Consider the following 17,806-nt stretch of genomic DNA (forward strand, 5'->3'; position numbering starts at 1 on the left):
ATTATCTGAATGGTGGCCGATTAGGAAAAGGGGAGGTGCAACGAGACCTGGGTGTCATTATACACCAGTCATTGAAAGTGGGCATGCAGGTACAGCAGGCGGTGAAAAAGGCGAATGGTATGCTGGCATTTATAGCGAGAGGATTCGAGTACAGGAGCAGGGAGGTACTACTGCAGTTGTACAAGGCCTTGGTGAGACCACACCTGGAGTATTGTGTGCAGTTTTGGTCCCCTAATCTGAGGAAAGACATCCTTGCCATAGAGGGAGTACAAAGAAGGTTCACCAGATTGATTCCTGGGATGGCAGGACTTTCATATGAAGAAAGACTGGATGAACTGGGCTTGTACTTGTTGGAATTTAGAAGATTGAGGGGGGATCTGATTGAAACGTATAAGATCCTAAAGGGATTGGACAGGCTAGATGCAGGAAGATTGTTCCCGATGTTGGGGAAGTCCAGAACGAGGGGCCACAGTTTGAGGATAGAGGGGAAGCCTTTTAGGACCGAGATTAGGAAAAACTTCTTCACACAGAGAGTGGTGAATCTGTGGAATTCTCTGCCACAGGAAACAGTTGAGGCCAGTTCATTGGCTATATTTAAGAGGGAGTTAGATATGGTCCTTGTGGCTACGGGGGTCAGGGGGTATGGAGGGAAGGCTGAGGCGGGGTTCTGAGTTGGATGATCAGACATGATCATAATAAATGGCGGTGCAGGCTCGAAGGGCCGAATGGCCTACTCCTGCACCTATTTTCTATGTTTCTATTTCCAACATATTATCACTTTATTAGACTGATAGCTCTGCTCTGAATTCACTTTATTTTATTAATTTTATTCGGAAATACAACACAGAATAGGCCCTTTGAGCCATGCTGCCAACAACTGACCTATTTAACACTAGCCTAATCACAAGACAATTTATAATGACCAATTAACCTACTAACTGGCACATTTTTGGACTGTGGGGGGAAACTGGAGCACCCGGAGAAAACCCATGAATTCCACAGGGAGAACAGATGAACTCCTCACAGAACTCTGGGCATGAACTCTGACACCCCAAGCTGTATTAGCATCATGTAGCTTTTACACCTCCATGGCGCAATAACACTATGTGAATTATTGAAGAATTATGGAAAGCATTAGAACAAGTGTTTGCAATGGAGCGATGAAATGAGTAAAAATTGTAGACTAAGTGTTTTCTGCTTTACAAGATTTTCTTTATTTTCTCTGTAGTCCGATGTCTGGGCCCTTGGTTGTTGTGCATTTGAAATGGCAACATTGAAACATGCTTTTAATGCTAAGGACATGAACTCATTGGTTTTCAAGATTATTGAAGGAAAGGTAATGTGTATTTTGTGACATTTTCTCTTTTCTATTAACGTAGTGTAGCATTTTAACCAGTTTACCTGTGCTGTGATCCAAGCTGAAAGTCTATTATCAACTTTATGGAGGCAACAAGGAATAAATTTAAAATCAAGAAACTACAGATTATAGTAATCTAAAATAAAGAGTGATAATACTGGAAGCAATCAATCAATTAGGCATAATCTGTGAAAGTGATGTAAAATAAGTTAGCTTTAAGTTGCAGAGAGGGTGCAGAACAGATGACTAAGATGAAGGGATCTCTGTTGGAATGAAACCAAAGTTAACCAGTAATCCTAATGTCTACAAAGCTGCCTGGCTGATAGTTTAATGAAAGAAGTTAGAGAGAAAAGAAATAAAGGAGCATATTAAAGCTGTAAGATGCAAGTCAGAGTTGTTTCTAGAAGCAGTTTGGATAATATTGTGGTGAGAGAAAATTTAAATTAATATTACTGATGAATAACTTCATAGTAAACTCCAGTTCTAAGGAAAAAGTGAGTTACCTTTTCAGTCGAAGCAAGCAGCTGAGAAGAAGGGAGTGAAGAAATCGTGAAAAAGTCTTTTTTTTTAAACACTGCTCGGGGAGAAGGGTCTGCACTTGTGACGTAGCGTGCCAATGTTTAAAAACAGACCATATGCAGTGGGCAGTGTTGTGAGCGGGCAGCGGAGTGAGAGGGAGCAGAGTGGGACGGCTTTGGTTCAACAGGCTTCGGCGAGAGCAGGCAGAGGCCAGGGTAGGTTCCAGTAAGTTTTTTTTGTCCAGATTGTTTAGAGTAGAGAGAATGCCAGGCAGGATGTTGGAATGCTCCTCTTGCAGGATGTGGGAAGTCAGGGAGACCTCCTGTGTCCCTGACAATGACAACTGCAAGAAGTGCATCCAGCTGCAGCTCCTAACGAACTGCGTTAGGGAACTGGAGCAGGAGCTGGATGACCTGGCGGATCATTTGGGAGAATGAGGAGATTATAGATCGTAGCTACAGGGAGATAGTTACGCCAAAGGAGCAGAGCACAGGAAATTGGGTCACTATCAGGTGAGGGAAGAGGAAAGGGCAGGCAGAGCAGGGTCCCCTGTGGCCATTCCCCTCAACAACAAGTATACCGCATTGGATACTGTTGGGGAGTTGACTTACCTGGGACAAGCTGCAGCAGCCAAGTCTCTGGCACTGAGTCTGGCTCTGCAGTGCAGAAGGGAGGGTGGAAGAAGAGGAGAGCAGTCGTGATAGGGGACTCTATAGTTAGAGGTACAGATAGGAGGTTCTGTGGTCATGACAGAGAATCCAGGATGGTTTGTTGTCTCCTGGGTGCCAGGGTCAAGGATGTCTCTGATGGCTTGCATGACATTCTGAAGTGGGAGGGTGATCAGCCAGATGTCGTGATGCACATCGGTACCAATGACATAGCAAGGAAGAGTGAGGAGGTCCTGGAGAGTGAGTATAGAGAGCTTGTTAGGAAGTTGAAAAGCAGGACTTTGAGGGTGGTAATCTCAGGATTGCTACCTGTGCTAGGTGCCAGTGAGAGTAAGAATAGGATGCTCTGGAGGATGAACAAGTGGCTGAGGAACTGGTGTAGGGGGCAGGGTTTCAGATTTCAGGATCATTGGGACCTCTTCTGGGGCAGGTGGGACCTGTACAAGAGAGACAGGATACACTTGAACTACAAGGGGACCAATATCTTTTCAGGGAGGTTTGTTAGTGCTATTGGGGAGGCTTTAAACTAGATTTGCAGGGGGATGGAAACCAGAGTGCCAGAGCTGACAGTGGGGCCGGGGTGAAAATAAATGATGTTAAAAGTTCAAGCAAAACCGCAAATAGAAAGGTTGTGAGTGGTGGTAAAAATCTTCTGAGGTGTATATATTTCAATGCTAGGAGTATTGCGGGGAAGGCGGATGAGTTGAGGGCGTGGATTGACACGTGGAATTATGACGTTATAGCAATTAATGAAACTTGGCTACAGGAGGGGCAGGACTGGCAGCTTAATATTCCAGGGTGCCGATGTTTCAGATGTGATAGAGGCAGAGGAATGGGGGGGGGGGGGTAGCATTGCTTGTCAGGGAAAATGTTACAGCAGCGCTCAGGCAGGACATATTAGAGGGCTTGTCTACTGAGTCCTTATGGGTGGAGCTGAGAAACAGGAAAGGTATGGCCACATTAGTGGGGTTGTATTATTGACCACCCAATAGTCAGCGAGAATTGGAGGAGCAAATCTGCAGAGGGCTAGCAAGCAACTGCAGGAAACATAAAGTTGTAGTGGTAGGGGATTTTAAATTTCCACATATTGATTGGGACTCCCATACTGTTAGGGGTCTAGATGGGTTAGAGTTTGTAAAATGTGTTCAGGAAGGTTTTCTAAATCAATATATAGAGGTACCAACTGGTTGGTTGGTTGGTTGTTCGTCCATCGTTGACGTCGATGAGGACCTCGACACCATTATGATGGTGTCGAGACTGGCGCGTGATTTGGATTTAAGTGAGGGAGAGTTGTGCAGCGTCAGCCTCACTCTCTCTTTCCAATTCCCATCTGGATCCTGTGGCAAGCCAGAGTCTAGACGGCTGGAGATGGGACTAGGTGCAGTGGATGACCAGGACGTCTTCTGTGTCTTGTCCTGCTCTACACGTTCCACGACACTTGCAGAGATCGCCTTCTTGACTGTTGGACCTTCCATAGGTCTTGTCCGCTCAATCCGCCGGAGTCTGTCTTCACATGCTGGGATAGACAACTCCCTATCACACCGAGGGTTTGAGACCCGTCGGCTACCCTCACCTGGTTTAGCCGGCTTGTCGAAGTCGTTGCCCGGGGTGTGGCCACTGTGGCATGCAAACAGCTACGGGGAGCCACAGGTGAGAGCTGAGTGCCAGGTGGGGACCAAAGGTGGACTAACTGCCCTGAAAAGGATGAGACATGTTCCCCCACCAGAAGTGCTACCCCTCCGTGACACCCCATACACCCCAAATAGGTACCAACTAGAGGGGATGCAATATTAGATCTCCTGTTAGGAAACGAGTTAGGACAAGTGACGGATGTATGTGTAGGGGAGCACTTTGGTTCCAGTGATCATAACACCATTAGTTTCAACTTGATCATGGACAAGGATAGATGTGGTCCTAGGGTTGAGGTTCTGAACTGGAAGAAGGCCAAATTTGAAGAAATGAGAAAGGATCTAAAAAGTGTGGATTGGGACAGGTTGTTCTCTGGCAAGGATGTGATCGGTAAGTGGGAAGCCTTCAAAGGAAAAATTTTGAGAGTGCAGAGCTTGTATGTTCCTGTGAGGATTAAAGGCAAAGTGAATAGGAATAAGGAACCTTGGTTCTCAAGGGATATTGCAACTCTGATAAAGAAGAAGAGAGAGTTGTATGACATGTATAGGAAACAGGGAGTAAATAAGGTGCTTGAGGAGTATAAAAGTGCAAGAAAATACTTGAGAAGGAAATCAGGAGGGCTAAAAGAAGACATGAGGTTGCCTTGGCAGTCAAAGTGAAGGATAATCCAAAGAGCTTTTACAGGTATATTAAGAGTAAAAGGATTGTAAGGGATAAAATTGGTCCTCTTGAAGATCAGAGTGGTCAGCTATGTGCGGAACTAAAAGAAATGGGGGAGATTTTAAATGGGCGTTTTGCATCTGTATTTACTAAGGAAACTGGCATGAAGTCTATGGAATTAAGGGAAACACGTAATGAGATCATGGAAACTGTACAGATTGAAAAGGAGGAGGTGCTTGCTATCTTCAGGCAAATTAAAGTGGAAAAATCCCCAGGACCTAACAGGGTATTCCCTCGGACCTTGAAGGAGACTAGTGTTGAAATTGCAGGGGCCCTGGCAGATATATTCAAAATGTCGGTGTTTACAGGTGAGGTGCCGGAGGATTGGAGAATGGCTGATGTTGTTCCATTGTTTAAAAAAGGATCGAAAAGTAATCTGGGAAATTATAGGCTGGTAAATTTGACGTCGGTAGTGGGTAAGTTATGGGAGGGAGTACTAGGAGACAGAATCTACAAGCATTTGGATAGACAGGGACTTATTAGGGAGAGTCAACATGGCTTTGTGCGTGGTAGGTCATGTTTGACCAATCTATTGGAGTTTTTCAAGGAGGTTACCAGGAAAGTGGATGAAGGGAAGGCAGTGGATGTTGTCTACATGGACTTCAGTAAGGCCTTTGACAAGGTCACGCATGGAAGGTTAGTTAGGAAAATTCAGTGGCTAGGTATACATGGAGAGGTGGTAAATTGGATTAGACATTGGCTCAATGGAAGAAGCCAACGGGTGGTAGTAGAGAATTGTTTCTCAGAGTGGAGACCTGTGACTAGTGGTGTGCCACAGGGATCAGTGCTGGGTCCATTGTTATTTGTCATCTATATCAATGATCTGGATGATAACGTAAATTGGATCAGCAAATTTGCTGATGATACAAAGATTGGAGGTGTAGTGGACAGTGAGGAAGGTTTTCAAAACTTGCAGAGGGATTTGGACCAGCTGGAAAAATGGACAGAAAAATGGCAGATGGAGTTTAATACAGACAAGTGTAAGGTATTGCACTTTGGAAGGACAAACCAAGGTAGAACATACAGGGTAAATGGTAAGGCACTGAGGAGTGCAGTAGAACAGAGGGATCTGGGAATACAGATACAAAATTCCCTAAAAGTGGCGTCACAGGTAGATAGGGTCGTAAAGAGAGCTTTTGGTACATTGGTGTTTATTAATTAAAGTATTAAGTATAAGAGCTGGAATGTTATGATGAAGTTGTATAAGGCATTGGTGAGGCCGAATCTAGAGTATTGTCTTCAGTTTTGGTCACCAAATTACAGGAAGGATATTAATAAGGTTGAAAGAGTGTCGAGAAGGTTTACAAGGATGTGGCCGGGACTTGAGAAACTCAGTTACAGAGAAAGGTTGAATAGGTTAGGACTTTATTCTCTGGAGCGTAGAAGAATGAGGGGAGATTTGATAGAGGTATATAAAATTATGATGGGTACAGATAGAGTGACTGCAAGCAGGCTTTTCCACTGAGGCAAGGGGAGAAAAAAACCAGAGGACATGTGTTAAGGGTGAGGAGGGAAACGTTTAAAGGGAACATTAGGGGGGGTTTCTTCACACAGAGAGTGGTGGGAATATGGAATGAGCTGCCAGACGAGGTGGTAAATGCGGGTTATTTTTTAACATTTAAGAATAAATTGGACAGATACATGGATGGGTGGTGTATGGAGAGATATGGTCCGTGTGCAGGTCAGTGGGACTAGGCAGAAAATGGTTCGGCACAGCCAAGAAGGGCCATGTAGACAATATCCACTGCCTTCCCTTCATCCACTTTCCTGGTAACCTCCTTGAAAAACCAAAAGAGGATGGCTTCATCTTCAGCTTTTTTACAGACGGTGTGATGTTTTCTTCCAGAATTTGCTGGTATTTAATTGAATTCATTCTTCCCTCTACCAATGAAATTTTCCCAGTGCCACTGGCTGCAACACAAGCCCGAGGCATGATCGATCCACCCCCGTGCTTAACAGTTGGAGAGGTGTTCTTTTCATGAAATTCTGCACCCTTTTTTCTCCAAACATACCCTTGCTCATTGTGGCCAAAAGGTTCTATTTTAACTTCATCAGTCCACAGGTCTTGTTTCCAAATTGCATCAGGCTTGTTTAGATGTTCCTTTTCAAACTTCTGATGCTAAATTTTGTGGTGAGGACGCAGGAAAGGTTTTCTTCTGATGACTCTTCCATAAAGGTCATATTTGTGCAGGTGTCACTGCATAGTAGAAAAGTGCACCACCACTCCAGTCTGCTAAATCTTCCTGAAGGTCTTTTGCAGTCAAACAGGGGTTTTAATTTGCCTTTCTAGCAATCCTACGAGCAGTTCTCTCGGAAAGTTTTCTTGGTCTTCCAGACCTCAACTTGGCCTCCACCGTTCCTGTTAACTGCCATTTCTTAATTACATTACAAACTGAGGAAACAGCTACTTGAAAATGCTTTACTATCTTCTTATGGCCTTCTCCTTCTTTGAGGGGAACCTTTATTTTAATTTTCAGGGTGCTAGGCAGCTGCTTAGAGGAGCCCATGGCTGCTGATTGTTGGGACAAGGTTTGAGGAGTCAGGGTATTTATAAAGCTTTGAAATTTGCATCACCTGGCCTTTCTTAACAATGACTGTGAACAAGCCATAGCCCTAACAAGCTAATTAATGTCTGAGACCTTGGTAAAAGTTATCTGAGAGCTCAAATCTCTTGGCGTGCATGCTCCTTTCCTTTTTTCATTCTAAAATTGTACAAAACAAAAATAATACACTAATCTTGCTTAAAATGTTGAAAAGAATGTTTCATCTTTAACTTTATGACTTTTGGAGATCAGTTCATCTTCTACTCACTTAACTATTCACAGCAACAGAACTTTTGACCAGGGGTACCCAAACTTTTGCATGCCACTGTACGTATTAATGCAAAAAGGCGTAATGTTTGTTGGACTGCATTTTCTCTCTGATTTTCTTATCTTAAACAACAGATTGTGCGCGCGCACACACATTCATTAGTATAGGTTCAGGACTTTATGGAGACAAAATACAAGATTCAATATGTGGTGCTATATGGAAATTTTCAAACAAGCTTAAATAATGTTTTCCTTTTAGTTACTGTGCTCCATGTATCAGGGCAGTATTGTAAAAAAAATGTAATTGACAATGGAACTCCAAAGAGGTAGTTAAATGCATTGAGTCCTTCTAAACATTGTATCATTTCTTAATGCATGTATGCATTTCTAAATGACAATAAAAGAGGACTGAGTGTTCTCATAATCTAATCTCTTTTAATAATTTTGCTGGTGTGGTTACAATGCCTGCATTGTTGCATTTCTTTCTTTCCTACTTTATCCATAGAAAATATATTTGTTCTAAATCTCTAAACATAACATGTAAATTATAAAATATAAATAATAATTTACAAGCTCATATAGATACAAAAGAATATAGTGGTGCTAGAAAGTTTGTGAACCCTTTAGAATTTTCTCTATTTCTACATAAATATGACCTAAAATGTGATCAGATCTCCATGAGTCCTAAAACTAGACAAAGAGAACCCAATCGAATAAATAATACAAAAAAATTATACTTTTTCATTTATTTATTGAGAAAAATGATCCAAGATTACATGTATTTATCAGAAAAAGTATGTGAACATTTGCTTTCAGTAACTAGTGTGATCCCCTTGTAGAGCTTTAACCAACCAAGCTTTTCTGGTGACTGTTGATCAGTCCTTCACATCGGCTTGGAGGAATTTTAGGCCATTCCTCCTTACAAAACTGCTTCAACTCTGGGATGTCGGTGGCTTCCTTGCATGAACTGCTTGCTTCAAGTCTTTCCACAACATTTCTAAACGATTATGGTCAGGACTTTGACTCTGCCATTCTAAAACATGAAATTTCTTCTGCTTTAACCAATCTTTGGTAGACTGACTTGTGTCTTTAGGGTCATTGTCTTGCATGACCCACTTTCTCTTGAGCTTCAGTTCACTGACGGATAACCTGATATTTTCCTGTAGAATTTGCTGTACAGTTCAGAATTCATAGTTCCATTATTTATGGCAAGCTATAGTTCCATCATTTATGGCAAGCTGTCCTGGTTCTGAGGTAGCAATGCAGGTCCAAACCATGGCACTGACATCACCATGTTTTAGAGAAGGGATGAGGTTCTTATCCTGGAATGCAGTGTTTGCTTCTCGTCAAACATCATGCTTCTCATTTAAGCCAAAAAGTTCTATTTTGGACTCATCTGTCCACAGAACATTATTCTAATACCCTCTGGCTTATCCACATGGTCTTTAGCAAACTTTAGATGACAGTAGTGTTCTTGGAGAGTAGTGGCTTTCTCCTTGCAGTCATGCCATGCCCACTGTTGTTCTGCGTTTGCCTGATGGTCAACTCATGAACACTGACAGCCAATGCAAGAGGTGACTGTAGCTCCTTAGATGTTACCCTGGGCCTCTTCGTGACCTCCTGGAGTATTACATGCCTTGCTCTTGGAGTGCTTTCTGTTGGTCAACCACTCCTGGGGACAGTAACAACAGTGTTGAATTTCCTCTATTTGTACACCATCTGCCTGACTGTGGATTGGTGGGACCCAAACTCTTTAGAAACGGTTTTGTATCCTTTTCCAGCCTGGTGAGCATCAACAACTTTTTTTCTGAGGTCCTTAGAAATCTCCTTTGATTGAGGGATGGCAGACTTCCAAAAACCTGTTGTTGAATATCAGACGCAAACACGAGGAAATCTGCAGATGCTGGAATTTTAAGCAACACACATAAAAGTTGCTGATGAACGCAGCAAGCTAGGCAGCATCTATTGGAAGAGGTGCAGTCGACGTTTCGGGCCGAGACCCTTCGTCAGGACTAACTGAAAGAAGAGCTGGTAAGAGATTTGAAGGTGGGAGGGGGAGATCCGAAATGATAGGTGAAGACAAGAGGGGGAGGGATGGAGCCAAGAGCTGGACAGTCGATTGGCAAAAGGGATATGAGAGGGTCATGGGACAGGAGGCCTAGGGAGAAAGAAAAGGGGGAGGGGGGGAAAAAGCCCAGAGGATGGGCAAGGGGTATAATGAGAGGGACAGAGGGAGAAAAAGGAGAGAGAGAAAAAGAATGTGTATAAATAAATAAATAACGGATGAGGGACGAGGGGGAGGTGGGGCATTAGTGCAAGTCTCCAACTTGATGACATAAACATTGACTTCTCAAACCTCAGCTAATGCCCCACCTTCTCCTCGTACCCCATCCGTTATTTATTTATTTACACACATTCTTTTTCTCTCTCTCCTTTTTCTCCCTCTGTCCCTCTCATTATACCCCTTGCCCATCCTCTGGGCTTTTTCCCCCCCTCCCCCTTTTCTTTCTCCCTAGGCCTCCTGTCCCATGATCCTCTCATATCCCTTTTGCCAATCACCTGTCCAGCTCTTGCTTCCATCTCTCCCCCTCCTGTCTTCACCTATCATTTTGGATCTCCCCCTCCCCCTCCCACTTTCAAATCTCTTACTAGCTCTTCTTTCAGTTAGTCCTGACGAAGGGTCTCGTCCCAAAACGTCAACTGCATCTCTTCTAATAGCAGACATCCCACCCTGCAAAAACTCATTTCAGGGAGGTAGCACCATCGATTCGCGGGAGACTTCCGGAACTTCCGGGAGAGGTGGAATGTCTGCAATAGAGTAGCTTCTTAGCAGCTAACCAGCTAGTTTAAATAATGTTAGCTATGCTAATGAACGAATGACACCTGTTAAACTCACCTCAACATGTCTTTTACAGTCTTAACCCATCATGGACAATAGAAACGTCACTGTTGCAAACAGTGCAGCGAGCAACACTGTCATTATTTTGACCCCTATTAGGCAGGGTTACACTTTAGTGTAGTCTGGGGTGACGTACGTTTTATATTTTCTTTTTTTGGAACACTCTGCCACTCTGACTTTTTTTGGAACTCTCTCACTCTTGGTCTCGCTCTCTCTCTCTCACTCTCTCATGGTCGCTCTCACCCACGCTCGCTCTCACGCTTGCTTTCTTGCTCTCGCTCTCTCTCGTGGTTGCTCTCTCGCACTTGCTTTCTTGCTCTTGCGCTCGCTCTCTCGCTCTTTCTCGCGCGTTCTCTCACGCTCGCTCTAAAAAAATCAATTTCCGGGACATTGTATATAATTTGCGGGCATCAGGGAGCCACTATTAATATGCGGAGAGTCCCGGAACTTCCGGATGAGGTGGGATGTCTGCAATAGATGCTGCCTGGCCTGCTGCGTTCCCCAGCAACGTTTATGTGTGTTGTTGAATATCAGACTTTAATAGTGAAGTCCCAGGTTATGTTCTTTAAATGGGGGTGGGGGGGGCGGGCTCCCATATTCACACCCGATTGTCATTCTGTTGATTAAAATACCTGACTCTAATTTCCCCTTTAAACAAACTGACAATCCTAGACGTTCACATACTTTTCTAAACAAATACATGTAATATTGGACCATTTTTCTCAAATTAATGAACAAGCAAAATGTTTTTGTATTATTTATTTAATTGGGTTCTCTAATCTAGTTTTAGGACTTACATGAAGATCTGATCACATTTTCAGTAATATTTATGTGGAAATAGAGAAAATTCTAAAGGGTTCAGAAACTTTATAGCACCACTGTACATGGATGGGAGGAGTATGGAAAGCAGTGGTCTGCGTGAAGGTCGATGGGACTAGGCATGGATTAGATGTTTCTGTGCTGTAGTGTTCTATGACTTTATGGTGTTCTTTCATTTCCACGGTGTTTGCATTTTGCTGAGCTTTCTAACTGAAAATATTATAGGCCATAATAAAATGAGAAATTGCAGGTAACCTTTTGTACCAAAGCACTCTGAAATTTCAGTGGAAGCAACATGATAGAAGTAATATACACTCAGTAGTCACTTTATTAGGTACAGAAGGTACCAAATAAAGAGGTCAGTGAGTATATTTCTGTTTGTATGCGATCTGCTGCTGCTGCAGCCCATCGGCTTCAAGGTTTGAAGTTCTGTGTATTCAGAGAAGCTCATCTGCACACTGCTATTGGAATATATGGTTATTTAAGTTACTGTCACCTTCCTGTCAGCTTGAACCAGTCTGGCCATTCTCTTCCGACCTACCTCATTAACAAAATATTTTCATCCATGGAACTGCCACTCACTGGATGTTTTTTATTTTTCCCACCATTCTCTGTAAACTCTAGAGACTGCCGTGTGAAAATCTCAGGAAATCAGCAGATTTTGAGATACTCAAATCTTCCCATTTGGCACAGTCAGAGTCATTTGGATCATATTTCTTCCCCATTCTGATGTTTGGTCTAAACAACATCTGAACCTCTTGACCATGTCTGCATGCTTTTGTGCATTGAGTTGCTGCCACATGATTGGCTGATTAGATATTTGCATTAATGAGCAGGTGTACAGGCCATTCAACTGTTGTAGTAACCCTTGACTTCTATCTCTTAAACCTTTGGGTCATTTTGCATCTTTGGAAGTTATTTGTTAAAGACATGTGGAGAAAGTGATTGACTCACCTATATAAGAGCTTTTCTTGTGGATATATTGGGTCTCTAATGATTTAATCACATAACTTGCATTATAGCTAAGTAAGCTTTGACAAAAATACATGTTTGATAAAAATGAGTATATCTACAAAATGAGCAATGGTGCTTGAAAGATTCACGACCAAACATTTAAGTGATAAATCAACAATTGCATGATACTGATTTCTTTATATTCACGTTACGGTGTAGCTACCACCAATACCCAAGGAATACAGTCAGCAGCTGGGTCAGCTGATAAGTAGCATGTTGAGCAGAAGACCTGAGGAACGACCAGATGTCAAAGCCATTCTCAGAAAGTCATACATAAAGAGCCACATTGCCTTGTTCCTGGAAGCTACAAAAGCGTATGTATATGTAATAAATTATTTAAAATGGAATAAATTACACAAATACACTTTCATTATTAAATTAACAAGCCTGGGGCAAAGTTAATGGTTTTAGTCTAGATTTTCAACCAGAAGTACGTTCCTAATATGATTTGTAGACTCAGTACAACACCTTGATGTTCAATCAATAAACAAAGTTAATGAATTGTGAATTATGTGACCATATAATAAAATATTATCCCTTTCTATCTCCCATAATGGTTGCCATTATCACCTTCCTTACTTGTTCTAACACTGGTAACCTTTGTGTTCCCACTTAATGCTCCAGCCGTTCTCTCTAATCGTGCCCTCCATGCCACCCCACATGGTTCTATCTGATCTTTTATTTTTGTCTGCTACCACCTATTATTCACCTGTCTTTAGCTTCCAACACCTGATTCTGCCTGTCCTTCTTCACCACTCCATGGTCCACCAATCACCTGCTGGCCTCTGTCTCACCCCTCCAACTCTCCTCTTTATAGTTCCAGCTTTCCTCTCCACTTTCAGTCCTATTGCAGAGTCTGAACCTGAAATTTCAACAGTTCCTCATCTGCCATCCCCTCCCACCCAACAGATGATGCTCAAGTACTGAGTTCCCCCAGCAGATTGTCTATTGTAGTTAGGATATCAATTTGTGAAAATAATAATCATCCAGTATCATGCTTTGCTTAGATTGAATACTATCAATTCCTAGTAATCACAGTATGTTCATATACCAGAGGAAACCTGATCTCTAGTGTCAGTTATGAAGAACAGTCACCAAGTGAACTGAGAGGGGAAATGGAAAATGTTAGCCTGGGCTATTTAACCAGAGTTTTGAGGATGAGTAATCCTGATGTTAAGAATTTTTTTTTGTCAAAGTGAGCCATTAAAATGATCACCAATAAATTTTCAGATGGAGTGGCAAAAGTTAAAACTCGGGAAGCATTTAATAATCAGATATAAAGTGGGGGTATTGCAGTCATGGTGTGGATGAACTTGGATAAGATCATTAACGATTCACTTCAAAAATGTCTCCATATGGTTGTTACTATTGCACTGTTACTGATACTATCTGAAACTGTTTCCATGTATCTTGTAGGAAAGCTATAAAATCTCGTAAGAAAGCAGCTGTCCCCATTTTAGCAAAGTGTGAACCTAGAATCACTTTGCAGGACTTGGATCCCACCAGGAGATTTATAAAGGTCAGAATTTCAAGTCAGTACTGTGTGGTGCTTTAGTGAAGATTTGATGTATTTTTCAGTTAAATATTTTAGTAACTAGGCCAATTATACTATATAATCTATCTAACACACACAAAATGCTGGTGGAATGCAGCAGACCAGACAGCATCCATAGGAAGAAACACAGTCGACATTTCGGGCCGAGACCCTTCGTCAGGACTAACTGAAAGAAGAGATAGTAAGAGATTTGAAAGTGGGAGGGGGAGGGGGAGATCTGAAATGATAGGAGAAGACAGGAGGGGGAGGGATGGAGCTAAGAGCTGGAACATTGATTGGCAAAAGGGATACAAGGCTGGAGAAGGGAGAGGACCATGGGACGGGAGGTCTAGGGAGAAAGAAAGGGGGAGGGGAGCGCCAGAGGAAGATGGAGAGCAGACAAGGAGTTACTGTGAGAGGGACAGAGAGAGAAAAAAAGGGGGAAAAAATAATAATAATTAAATAAATAAGGGACGGGGTAAGAGCAGGAGGAGGGGCATTAACGGAAGCTAGAGAAGTCGATGTTCATGCCATCAGGTTGGAGGCTACCCAGATGGAATATAAGGTGATGTTCCTCCAACCTGAGTGTGGCTTCATCTTGACAGTAGAGGAACTTCTGCCTGCAGCTCAATGGAGTAACACACAAATTTTGTGGCTGCCTTTAATTCCTCCTTTTCCCCAGTTTAAACTTTGAATTTTTAACTTTTATTTGTCGGATCTTGGAGGGGAATAGTTATCATTATGTCACAATCTTTAAGAAGCAGAAAGCAGCTTTCTGAATCCAGCAATGGAAAGGGAAAAACTTCGAAAGAAAAATCAGAAGATATGCCTGTCTGAGCTGAGCGTTTAGAACGTGCATTGATGGCTCTCGACAAGAAAATAGACAATAACACTTCTGAGATGAAGTCGTTCCAACAGAGTTTTCAGTTTGTAGAGGAAAATATTATTTCCTTGAATACTGAGCTTAAACAGTCGAAGCATCAGATAGCGGATACTTCAGCTCGCTTGGAACAGGCTCAACACAGGATAATCGATTTAGAAGCAGGATCTCATCAGAATAACATTCGAATTGTTGGACTGAAGGAAGGATCTGAGAGTGGGAATTTATTGGACTATTTTGCTAATTTATTTCAATCACTGTTTCCGGATATTCTACCTCAGCCTCCCGCCATTGAAAGAGCACATAGAATTTTCACTTCAAAATCTCAAGATTCAGCTAAATCACGGGCAATTTTGGTCAGTTTTCTCTGTTTTAAAGTTAAATACCAAATCATAAAATGTGCAAGGAAACCAAACAGAGAGTTTTTAAATTTAACGGTTCCGAGGTGTGCTTTTATGAAGGCTATCCACGGGAAGTTATGGAACAGTGGATCAAATTTGTTCCAGCTATGAAGATAGCCCATGCTAAGAGATTATTCCCATTACTTCGCTCTCCAACCCGGTTAAAGTTACTTCCTAAAAATTCAGCTCCATGTTTTTTTTTGGACCCCCAAGTGGCATTGGACTAGGTTAATTCTATTTGGAGGTGCCGAGGTCTGAATGGTATTAGGTCTGCGGAATAGTTTTTCGAATGAAAACAGGCTTTGAAGATTTCTGATATGTTGAAGATATCCTTTGATCGATGGACTATTTAAAGAAGATGTGAACTTCTTGATTTGACTGATGGATGATTTTTCCAAAGTCTGTTTGGTCAACTGAGTGAATTAACACAACAGACAGATTGTTAACTGATTTGATTATCTGCTTTTATTCTTCCTTTTCTTCATTAATTGATAGTTTTTATAGTCTATATAGACTTTTTCTTATATATAGTGAGGAATGCTTAGTAAATAGATAATTAGTTTTTCTGTCAAAAACAGTGCTTTTTCATCGGGCAGTAAGTCAAAGGGATAATAGCGCCAATTTTTTTCGTTAGAGATTATATTGTTTGGGTTTAATTTTATTGCTTTGACATCTCTGGAGATTGTTTTTGCATTCCCTAGTTTATTTTTAATGATTAAGTATAAACATTTTTTTTCTCTGTAGGGCTTTCTTATCTGAGGGCAGTGTGTTTTTTTCGTAAAGGGGAGGGAGGAATTAAGAAAAACTTTTAAAATCACTATTTAAATTGAGCAGCTCGCGGAGTTCTGTTTCTTTTTTTCTTTTTCTATGGGGACACATTCTGGCTTATTTCTTTTTGCTGGATTTCTATCTTTTGGGATGGTGGGAGGATTGGGGGTAGTTTTGAATTACAGGTCTTATTGTAGGATTAATTTTATTTTTCTAAGTTTTTTTTCTCCTCTTGTATTTTTTTCCCATTACGGAGTTCCGGAGCATGCATGTTTTCTTTATGGTTATACTTACCACCGCCATTTTTGATTAGCCCGCGTTGGTATGCGTGTATTTTCGTGTTTAAAAAATATATATATTTTATGGCAGTTAAACAGATAAATGTTATTAGTTGGAACGTACGTGGCTGGAATCACCCTATTAAGCGAAAGAAGACTTTTAAAATTATTAATAGATTCCAGCCCGATATAATTTTTGCTCAAGAAACGCATAGTGGAACAGGCGATCAAAATAGATTTTTTAAAACGTGGAAGGGCCTTCAATATCATGCCGCTTGTCAAAATAAAACAAAGGGGGTATCTATTTTTATTAAATCTAATATTTTATTTATCCAAGGAGATATCGTGTCAGATATTAATGATAGATTTTTAATTGTCAAAGGAACAATTTGTAATAGAAAAGTTGCCCTGATTAATCTATATGGACCTAATGTAGATGATCCTTTTTTAAAAAATGTATTTGGTTTATTGCCAGGTTTAAATTAATATATGTTGCTAATGGGTGGTGATTTTAACTGTTGTTTAAATACTTTGATTGACAAGAGTTCAACCAATCAGCGACTTCCGAGTTATTCAGCATCACTTATTAACTCTTTTTTAATTGATTATGGTTTGATCGAAATCTGGAGAAATCTACATCCTAATGATAGAGATTATTTTTATTCCCATGTTCATAAAAATATTCAAGAATTGATGATTTTATAGCTGATTTTCGATTTTTGTCCAAAGTCCAGAAATGTGAATATGACGCTATCGCTGTTTCGGATCATGCACCTTTAAGCTTAACTTTTGAATTGAATGATGTCGGTATTGTAAACTTGCCATGGCGTTTTCCAGAAAATTTATTACAAAGTTCGGACTTTGTCAAATTTATTGAGACTCAGATAAAAGATATTTTTCTTTTTAATAATACGGGAGATGTGTTGAAATTGATTATATGAGATACACTTAAAGCATATTTGCGATGTCAGATAATCTCCTATTTAGCTAAGCTTAAGAAACAGACAAAAATAGAGTTATAAGATTTCAAAACAAATTAAGGACTTGGATAATATTTACGCAGTTTCTCCTAATATTGATTTATTTAAACAAAGGGTTGAACTTCAATCACAATATAATTTACTATTAACTTATCGTATTGAAAGAAATTTGCTTAAATTAAAAAGTCAATTTTATATGTTTGGAGATAAAAATAATAAGCTATTAGCATCCCAATTAAAGGCAGCTGGAGCTAAAAGACAAATTTTAAAAATTTGAAAGGGAAATGCTAGTTTAGCTTGTAATTATGAAGACAGTAATAAAACTTTTCAAGACTTTTACAGTGAACTCTACAAATCTCAGTTTCCAGCTGATCATTCTAAAATGAATGCCTTTTTACAAAAGATTGCTTTTCCTAGAATATCTGTTGAAGAACAACAAACTCTTGATACTCCTATTACTGAAAAAGAAATTCTGAAAGCTATTCTTTCAATGCAATCTGGTAAAGCTCCTGGATTGGATGTTTTTTCTG

At 40.9% G+C, this 17,806-nt stretch overlaps 1 protein-coding gene across 3 annotated transcripts in view; it reads left to right on the forward strand.

Annotated features, from left to right (window-relative positions):
- Positions 1–17,806, forward strand: part of nek4 (NIMA-related kinase 4) — a 95,001-nt gene that overhangs the window by 17,357 nt on the left and 59,838 nt on the right. For all 3 annotated transcript variants that reach the window (XM_072280953.1, XM_072280954.1, XM_072280956.1), the window contains 3 exons: positions 1,229–1,336; positions 12,595–12,749; positions 13,852–13,954. In XM_072280953.1, coding sequence (XP_072137054.1) covers positions 1,229–1,336; positions 12,595–12,749; positions 13,852–13,954 — 366 coding nt within the window. The remainder of the gene's footprint in view (positions 1–1,228; positions 1,337–12,594; positions 12,750–13,851; positions 13,955–17,806) is intronic.

Source organism: Mobula birostris, chromosome 16, assembly GCF_030028105.1.
Source record: "Mobula birostris isolate sMobBir1 chromosome 16, sMobBir1.hap1, whole genome shotgun sequence".
Lineage (NCBI taxonomy): Eukaryota > Metazoa > Chordata > Chondrichthyes > Myliobatiformes > Myliobatidae > Mobula > Mobula birostris.